The sequence below is a fragment of the Buteo buteo genome, chromosome 13 (genome assembly GCF_964188355.1).
Source record: "Buteo buteo chromosome 13, bButBut1.hap1.1, whole genome shotgun sequence".
In the NCBI taxonomy this organism is placed as follows: domain Eukaryota; kingdom Metazoa; phylum Chordata; class Aves; order Accipitriformes; family Accipitridae; genus Buteo; species Buteo buteo.
The window spans coordinates 10,507,710-10,518,068 of NC_134183.1; the positions used below are offsets into that span (position 1 = coordinate 10,507,710).

Here is a 10,359-nt window from a genome sequence, read left to right on the forward strand (position 1 = left end):
CATGGTCATGCCACTGGTGCTGATAGAACCGCTGAGAATGACTCGTAGCAGAAGGCACGAGGTCATCATTAAGCAAACATGTGAAGAGCATGATTTCCTCATTCCTACACTGAGAATTGAAGAAGTTCTTAAATTAATGCATTAGATGGATCTGGGCATGTTTCTATAGATACAGTATTATCTGTCTTAAAGTACTCCCCCCCCCCCCCTTTTTTTTTTCCTTATTGAATTCCAGCCTTCTCTAAACTAATAAAAACACTGAGCCCCACTTCTGTGCCTAGCCATCTAATAACCAGCAATGCTTGGATGTGATAGGTGTTTACTTTGTCACTGCAAATTACTCTAAATAATATTAATATTAGAGAAAACTTAAACCAAGTGTTTCTGGAAATGCTGGATTACCATCTCTGTGGGCTGACATCGTCTCTCTGCCGATAGCAGGGCCCCGACCACCACTGGTTTCTGTGACCCCAGCTCTTGGCCAGACCATTCTTGAAAAGCAACCAACTTTATGGAGCAAATGTTTCATTTCTGGCCTTTTTCTGGTTTCATGAAGTATGGCTGGGAGCAGACTCATGCCTTGAGCCTTGGGTCTCGCAGCTTGGACCACTGATACTTGCGTAGGTGTGATTATTTAGTAACAGCCATCTTTCATTTAGGATTAAGGAAAACAAGAAAATAAAAAGTGCTTTTTTTGCAGTGAGCCTCATCCTGTTACTCTGTATTTGTAAGGACTATACCTAGTGTGATGTTTGTGACTTGCACGGACAAATCCTGGCAGGCTTTGCTCAGCCGTTGAGTGTGGCTGTAACACACACGGGAGTTTGCTCAGCAACTTGAATTGTCCTCATCGTAGAATATTTATGTAGTTTTAGTCATTCTGTACAGAATGATGTGTTTCAGAAACTTGTTCTTAGGAGAAAACTAGCCTAGATTCCCCCCACCACCCTTGAGCTATTTCGAGCGATGACTCCAAGCAGTGGCCGTTGGCTCTGCTTCCTCATCTGCCATCTTCAGTGGCCACCAGGACGAAGACAGTGTCCAGCCACATCACGATCTTTGCGGTAGCGGAATTAGAAGTAAAAGTGCCAGTGCCTGAGGGTTGGGTCATGAATTAATAATTGCTGTGTGGTGGGGGAGACCCGTCAGAATAGCTGAAAACAGGGAAGTTGCCTCGCAGAGTGCTATCAATCACTCAGTGACCATAACTTCCAGTAATTAGTGTATTTTATGGGCCTTTGCTTCAGTGACTCGGAAGCACATATGCTCCACTCACAGCTAAACTTAGCCAGAGTAATATTCCAGGATGATTTATCCGCTTGCTGCACTGGGATGTAACCCTATATTAGGTGAAGATTGTGAACTAAGCTGCAATAAAGTGTAAGTTTAGGTACAGTTTGCACGGGTTGAGACCTCAATGTATCATGTTTCTCGGCAATTGCTCTTAGGCCACTGTGGGCAGTCTGTGCGGCAGCAAAATAAATAATACAGTTCTCTACCTGAGTAGATAGATGAGTGGACAATTAAGGAATAACATCAGCTGTGGTGTATTTGTAATATATAGGATTATGTAGTATAGATTAATGTTCCCTATTCTTATACTGTGTAGTATAGCTGTTTCTACTTTTAAAAAGTCAAAAATTTAGAAATGTTTGTCAGTCGAGCCTGCCTTTCCCTGTTACTTAATTGGTTCGTAATGGCGGGTGAACTCTCTCGTGCCGGTGGAGATGGAGAATAGCTGAAGTTGAGCTGCATTTCCACCAGCACAACCAAATTTGACTTTTTTTTTCCTTTAGGTATTGAATCTAAACCTAGCAAACAAATAAGCAGGAAGCCTCTCTGCTCAAACAGGTAGTCTCATTAATCATTATGGACCATTTGTGTAAATTTTACACCTGACGGTTTCCATAGATTGGCCCTGAAAGGCCCACGTCCCACCTTTTTCCCTTTAGAAAAGGCGCTGCTATTCTGAGTAACACCTTTGAAGATGTAGTGGTAAAAGCCTAGTAATGTAAGGGATTTGTGGCAAGGAAGAAATGTGCAATTTAATCATGATTGTCTGCAGTCTTTAGTTTGCAGTGCATTTACTATAGTTCATATTTAAAAGAAGTCAAAGTGAAACTAATTATCTTTAATTAAGGTGAATTAGGCTTTGATTTTTAATATATTTTATGTAGAGAGATCTCGAACTCATCTGCTCAAGCCAAGGAATGTCCCAAAGGTTATTAGGGCATATTTCTGTTGGGCCTGACGGTATTAGTAATAACCTTCTTCCTCATAGTCCTAGACATGAACAAATATGTCACTTCATCAGTCTCTGTTACCCGCGCTTATGCCCCTCCGCAGGGGTCGCAGATTCCACAAGTTATCAGCTAATGGCGTTATACATTAAAAATTGAAGCTTTCCTCACTCTGAGGCCTTTCAAGGCTTTGTTCTTAAGCCCCAGACACTTTGGAGTGCAGCTGCAAACTATAGGCAGAAGATTAAATTAATTTGTAACTCTTTTTTCGTCCTGCATTACTAAATCCTGCACATTTAATTGAAACCCTACTTCAAGATGCTTTGTGTTTCTGTTCTTCTTTGTTGTCAGTTTAACCTCAGAAGCACTTTAACGCTGGTAAATTGCTGTTATATCCTTTTGGATTCTTTTTTTTTTTTTTTTTTAACTGTGCAATAAGAGGACAGTGAAATTGATATTAGAAGGAAAGAAAAAAAATCTTAGAGTAGTTTTTGAGGTATTTAATATTTATTAAGGTCCATACCCTGCAGAGTTTCAGGTGGTTTTAAGCCATCTATCTAGGAATGTATAAATTGGTCTTGGAATGAAATTTCACCTAGGGAATTTTATGTTATCCAGTAGTTAAGTCTGATTTTTAAAGTTTCCTGTGTCTGAATGTTCCAAAGTGGTGGCTGCTTTTCCATAAAATGAGGGTTTAACTGCAGTGCACAATCTAAATGCAAAATCCTTAGATGGAAATTTAATTGTGTAAAATGTGCACAAGGTAATTAAGAACAAATTTTAGAACATTTCAGACTATAAAGTCCTCCTTCAGCTAGATCACTAGCGATATTGTAAGTGCTTATTTTCAATTTGCAGTTATGCTGAGAAACATGGAATGTGTCTAAATTAAGAATAAAAACATCCCATGCTTTTCAGTATAACTGTAAATTAAAAAACAACTTGCACAACATAGACAATAATCTAAGTAGAAGACTTTATTGCCTGAGTGTCCTAAAAATATGTTTTGAACTTCCTTCCCTCAGTCACTTTCTGAACAGGATACAGACCAAGTTGCTATTGTAATTCTTATGAACAATATAAAGGCAGGCAAGTAAAAAGTGATGTAGAGAAAGTGGTTTGTTAGTGAGGATTTCTGGATTTCCATTTTCAGTTCCAAAACTGTTAAAATGACTTGTTGAAATAATGTAATTAATTTTGTGTTCACTTACCTGCACATTAAATGTATGTATTTGAGAACAGGTTAGAGTTGCTTTCCAGCCCTTCTCGTGGCTGCTCAGTACAGAGGGTTTAGGCACCTGCCTCTACCAAAACTGCCTGCTTCATGTTCCTTTTGCTTTCCCTTATGTGTTTTTATATATAGTCTGATAAAAAATCAGCATATACGCACAGTGTACCTCTGCCTGTTATTTAATAATCTGGGATTATTTCTCAGTTTATCAAGTACTGGTTTAAAATCTGATGGTGCACCCCATACATCCATCTGCACCTCTGTCCAAGTCTGGGGGAAGGCTCCTACCAGGTACTTGCACTTGGAAGTGCACATCATTTTTCAGGACACAACCTCACTGAACACCATAAGGTGAGCGTTTTAAGTGCTCTGATGGGCTACTTCTACATCTAAGAAAGTAATGGTTTTTAAAAAAAAAACCACCATACCCCCAACTCCCCCCTCCAAAAAAAACCCCTACACAGACATGTAGTTGCTCTAAGGTGAAATGGTGTAGGAAGGTGTTATTCTGACATAATTCTTGCTGATATCGTCTTATTCTCATTGATATTTCCATACCATGCTGGGATTGCAATTCACTGGGCCTTTTTAAAATTATGGTTTTTACAGTTCTTGGGTAGTCGGAAAGTATCCGTAGGGAAATGAGAACCAGCTCCTTGGAGTTTAAGCGTTCCTTTCTCCCCTCCTTGATATCCAGAGCTACATAAAATACTGATCAGTTCCCAAACCTACCTAGTGTGAATGGAAATACCATATTTTTGTTATAATGCCTTAAAAATAAAATTGCAAGTCCCCGAGTTTCATTGTGTAAATGCAGAGGAGATAAGTTTTTGACAGTGTGTTAGTTTGGTAGTTTACATTTTTTTGTACCCTGTATTGGGCCTGTGCTGCATATGTTTATATGACTTCCTTGAGACAGATGATAGAGAGTATGAAAATCCCTTTAGTGAAGCTCTAATCTGTTTGTTTTTTGTGGACTTTTTTTCTTTACTTTAACTGTGACACTATTTATAAATCTAAATCTACATACAGAGGTCATTGGTTGGCTGAACTTAAACCATTTTACTTAGTAAATTTAATTAAGAAAATACAGTGCAACTCATAAGCAAATGAGTTTTTCCTAGTTTTAAACCAAACCACCCTCTTGAGTGCTGATTGCCTTGCTCGACCCCTGGTGATACAGAAACAGGCAAAATTAAAAAGGACATTAAAGCTTCATTAAATCTGAAACACATTTAGTACAGTGACATATCTGCGGGCTATTTCAGGGAAGATTACATACTCTTTGGTAAGTTTCTTAATTTATAATACCTTGACAATCTTGCAGGGAGGAAACAACTCTGACGAGATGAATCGAGTGATGGTTCAGGGGAATGCAGAACTGGCACATGATCTGTCCGTGGCTGTATTGCTTTGCAGTTCTCGGTCAAGGAGCAGCTTCACCGAGAAACGTGTTTCTTTTTTAAGAATCCCCAAAGAACTTGTTCCTGATGCATTTCGGGTTCTTCAAAGCTCATTTATACACCCAGTACTTATGTCTGGCAGAAAACTGCTCTTTCCCCAATTATTCTGCTACCTTTGGAGCCCCTGCTGAGGTGTGTGGTGGTCAGGGAGAGGAGTCGTCAGTGAGAATGGAAATGCTTAGTTTGTAAGTCATCATCGAGGCAGTGGCCATTTTTCTACTTAGATAAGTTCTGCAGAATGATGCCCTGTGCATATAGCCATAATTATCTTCTTGTTCTACAATGGGATAACTATTACATTTCTACAAGTCTGTAGCTATTGTAATGACCATTCTTAAATCAGTAGTCATTGGAAAAATCAGGATTTCTTCTACTTCTGTTCATGGAAAAGTGTTTGACGTTTATAGGTTTATTTCTAGGCATTTATAGGCTATCACAGCAGCAGTGCTTCTTAGGATCTTGAGCAGTTCTTGAAAGTTAAGGATGGTCCTCCCAAAAGAAGAGAAGACAAAAAAGGGTATGTTTTAGTAGCTCCTGATCCTTAAGACGGAGCATAACAGAAAACATAGGGTCTTTGCTTAACTGTTTAGCATTGTATTTCAAAGCCTGCCATCAGAGAGTGACTGGAGTGACACTCTGAGCTGGGGGAAGCTGTGAACCAGACACAAGTGATAGAAGAGATGGCGATCAAGCCTGCTTGCCTCAGGTTGTTTTGTTATGGGGATGAATTTGCTGCAAAGAGAAGCACTGCACTCAGCGCTGCACCAGAAACAAAACTGAAAGGCAGAATTCACCCCAAAGAGTTGAGTCTTAAAGGGAAACCTGGAAGACAAACCACAGAAGAAACCCAAAGGAGGAAGCTAGCTTAAATTGGATCGCTTTGGAGAACCTGAAGAAATCTTACTTGTCTTGTCACCTTAATGTTGTTCCCTATTCCAGTGTCTCTTGTAAGCCTGATTTCTTCTATATTATGTAGTTGTTGGTCTTACAAACTAAGCAAACACAGCGATGCCCAAATGGAAGTCTAAAGCAGATCACAACTTTCAGAGAGATGAGTGGCACAATAGAAACATCTCAGAAAAACTGCATGTGTTATTGCTAGCAGGGCTCCTTGCTCAACACCATACTGATACAGCAGATCATAGTGGCTCCTCCTCAGTGACTATGCAAACTCTCACTGATAAGTTATTTAGGAAAGTTTGGGGCGATTTTTCAGTGATGCATGGAAATGTAGATACACAGTTCCTGTAACTGTGATGTGTCTGTGCAGTAAGTAAGTGTTCAGAGATACTGTACAAACCAAGTAGACAACTTTAGAACCAACTTGCTATGTCTGTAGATTTTTCAGGACAAATACTATCTCAATATTGCAAAAGCTTCTTTTAAGAGTAGTCACCAAAAAAGTTGTTTCACCTCTTTGGGTTTCTCTTGCATGCCTCTCTTACACAAATGCTTCAGGACCGACTCTGCTTTTGTAATGTCTTTCCTCTGAGGATCTGGAAGAAGTTTTTGCTAAGAAAAGAAGTATTTGCTAAGGCTCACAGCCAAATGGCTAGTACCATACTAGGTTTGGGCAGCAGCTGGAACTGCAGAAAGGGCACCATCTCTGCTGTTTTCTGGTTGCTTCTACTCATGCTGTCAGCTTCTTCTCACCACCTTCTCATGACCTTTTCCTGAACTGGTGAGGCTCGAGTATGTCTACTGGTCTATGCCCCATCAGTTCCCCACCTTGCTACAGCTCTGGCTATGCCTTATTGTTCATACTTAGGATAGTTTTGTGCTGCCAGCCAGGCTGAAATTTCATCATAAGGTAGCACAGCTGCCTCAGCTGCAATCTGGGTAGGTCAAGTAACCGCGGCACTGAGGAGCTCAAATATTAGGGGCAATACAGGTGCCATGAAAGAGCTTTTGCCCAGCACTGATGCATGGTTTAGCCTTTACAGTACGTGACACGGTGGCTTAGACCTTCAGCATTAATGCCATTACTCAGTCTGATGTGAATATACCTAGTTTATCATGCAGACAAATCAATGATAGAAGTGCATCCATAACCTTTTTGGTAGACCTCCTTCTGAAGGTTGGTAAGGGTAGGATTCTTGAAGATTAACCAGAGTGTAGGGAAGCTCATCTGACTATGGCTCCTCTGTAAACCATGGAGAGAGGTGGACTTATCCAGAAAGCAGGTCAGAACAGAGCTGCTCTGAATGCCCTTTTGGAGGAGTCTGTGTCAACTCCGAAAACCCTTATCCTTCACTGAAGAGTAGACAAAAAACCTTTAAACTAGTTGTATTTTGCTGAAATCTTTTCCAAGGTTCAGATAGCAAATGGGAGAACCTAAAGTCTGGTACAAAGAATTTATCATGGAATATTTATTAGCTATGGCATTATGGCAACAATAGTACTGTTGTTGGGTCTAATGCTGGTACTCGCAAATACTCTAGTAATGCATCAATTGACTTACAAAACAGTGTGGGGAACAAATCCAGTTGATATCGTATGCAATTGAAAGTAGATCTGAAGAAAAGATGAAGTGTCTTTTTGTGGGTGCCATGATCTCTCTCCAGATCCTGCTCACAGGGTCCTAGCTGGGTTTGACACCAATAAGGAAACAAACCTCAGCTATATAACCCAGATTTTACTCTGAGCCAGTTAAGGAAGGACTTTGGGAGTTCAGTGCATGCTCTACAATACCTGTTCATTGCAGATAATTATCAGTAAAGGTCAGTGTCGTTGGCCTCGCTATTGAGGCTGAACTGGTTTAATTTAGAGTCCTCAGGAGCTTGGGCATCAAACAGTGTTACTGAGTGGTACAGACAAAAGAGCTTGAGAAATACAGAATTACTCAGAAACGTAGAACAAGGGGTAATTGTTGTGAATGACTCCATTCTAAATACAGCTCTTTGTGTGTTTTCAGAATTACTTTTGCTGACATTTTCCAATTTATACAATAGTAAGAGTTGAGTACTTTTCTCTGTTTAAGAAAATGTGCCCTCCATGCAAATCTATATAACTAGACAAATATTATTTCCTTTCCCAGCTTGCTCTTGGGAGGTTTCCATATCCTCAGGTAAGATTGTTCATTACTGCTGTTTGCCACTGTGACATTCATTCCTATGTATGAAGGTGCAGAGAGCAATTGTGAACATTTGAGCCACATACAAATAAATCTGTCCTGTTAAATTGAAAAGTGGTATCTTGAAGGAGTAATTTAGAAGTCTCTATTGATTTCCCCCCCGCCTCTTTTTCTCTTCTCCAAACTCTAGATTTTCTTTCCCTGGAGACAATGAAAATTATGATGATGTTAATGATTGTTTTGTTATGAGATTAAAAAATACTCCAGTATGTACAACAGTGCTTTTGAAGCAGGAAGGTGTATCTACTCCTTTTTTATATTTTAATTTTTAACTCCAATTTTGAATAATGGTACGATGGTCTAAAATCTTCTCAAGTTAAAAATATAATGTGAATGGAATACTTAAGGGAGCTCTGGATTTTCCCTCTAAGAGGACCTAATGTTAGTATTTTATTTAGATACTGGCATTTTCTAACTTTCCACTGACCTAACTCGGTTTCATTGAAGTTGGTAGTAAAACTATTTCCATCTTCAGTGGTAATGGTTAGGCCAGTGCTGAGCCCTGCATTACCACGTAGTATTTTACTTTGTATCCTTGAAAAAACATGAGGCTCTGAACAAAACAACCAATCCAGAAATAGCTTTGATGGTTACTTTAAATTCTTATTGCAAGATGGATGTTAGAATTCATAGTAACAAACTGTTCTGTAGTTCCTCAAATTATTCTTTCCTGGGAGAGGGGAAAAAGTGAAGTGTCCAGGGACTAAAATGAATTATTTGAATGTGGTTTTTATGTTTTCGTATGTTTTATGAACACTGTTTTCTGCATCTTGGTCTATACAGATCAGAGTGCCTGGAGGCATGTCTGATTTAAAGGTGGTGTTGGTCTGTGCTCTTTAAGCATCTATTAACTTGCTATTATTATGCAAATAACTGTTGTAATACACATACTAATTTATGCATGGTTAGATTATGCAGATGCCTCACAAACATGGTTATTGAATAATAGGCTGGGACTCATTCTCTCTCCCATTTTTATAAGCTGTTTTAAGCAAATTCTCCTGACACTTTTATGGACTTGCAAAGGTTTTGCATATGTAGAAATATACTGATTTTTCACTTTCTCATCTCCTATGGAAAATGTTTACTGACTGAGAGAGCTGTAGCTGGTTAGCAGAACGTACTTTGCGTATTTTATCCATATTTTAAAATGTACCCCTCTCCTTTGAAGAGGGGATTGAAAAAGAAGCTCTTGTGTTGAAGTGTCCTCCATACATTGACGTACTCACTTGTGCTCATTGAGTGTCTTGATGTTCATTGTAGATGGTGTATTATAACACTAAATCGAAGTGACGTGGGATACAATTTCAGATAACCCTCTGTTCACAGGAGTGTTGGAGCTTGGGGAAAGAAGTTAGAGCGCATACATTATGTATGATTCTCGACAAAAATTTGTTTTCTGAATTGGGAGCAAAACATGATTGCTAGTTTAAGATCCTTTTTGCTATTCTAATTAAAAAAGCGGATCGGGTTTGTAAAAGAATATTTGGCAAGTCAGTAGTCCATGAAATTGTATATATTTTTTAATGTAAAACAGTTGAGGAGGTGAAACTTTAAAATGTAGCTATTAAGCTTTTCAAGAAACTGCTTTTCATAAGGATTTTTATGTGAAGAATATGTATTTTAGACAAGTACTTACATAGCTGGTCATAAGAACCCTTAGAAACCTACTCTGATTAGGGGGATAATTAGTGGTTTGGGGTTTTTTTATGTCTAAATATCTATTTATTTCCCTACATAAGGGCTTGATTCTGCAGTCACTCATTTGAGTAAATCCTCCTCACTTCAGTGGGCTTATTCGAATGAATGAAGCTAATCATATGTGTGTGTGCAGAATTTGTCCCTAAATAACTTGGAGTTACTTCTCTCTCAAAATGGAAAGTATGGATACATATCTGAGAACACCTGAAATTTCCTGCAAATGAATGTTTGTCTCCAGCTGTAGCTGGAAAAAAATTTTTTTTTTCCTCTTTCTCTATATTTAAGACACAGACAAATGGTGTGTGTAAATTCAGTTTAAATGAATAAGATTTATAGGGGGAATCATTGCAGTGTGGAAATTCAGGACTCCTGCAAGATGCCAGTAAGACTAAAGGATGATTTTTTTTTTTTCCTGGCCTTTAGTAGAATATTTTAATGATAGAACTTAGCACTTCTCATTTTCTACATCTTTTGTAAGTATTTATTTTGCTAACACTTATTCATCACACTATCATTATATAATCTTATGTTCACAATAAAGTCTTATTTTGAAAGCACTTAAGCGTGCAAGCAACTACTCATGTAAGTGAA

The 10,359-nt window shown here is 38.7% G+C and overlaps 1 protein-coding gene across 5 annotated transcripts in view; it reads left to right on the top strand.

Moving 5' to 3' along the window:
* Positions 1–10,359, top strand: part of MAP2K5 (mitogen-activated protein kinase kinase 5) — a 140,286-nt gene that overhangs the window by 79,559 nt on the left and 50,368 nt on the right. For all 5 annotated transcript variants that reach the window (XM_075044661.1, XM_075044657.1, XM_075044658.1 and 2 more), the window contains one exon: positions 7,972–8,001. In XM_075044661.1, coding sequence (XP_074900762.1) covers positions 7,972–8,001 — 30 coding nt within the window. The remainder of the gene's footprint in view (positions 1–7,971; positions 8,002–10,359) is intronic.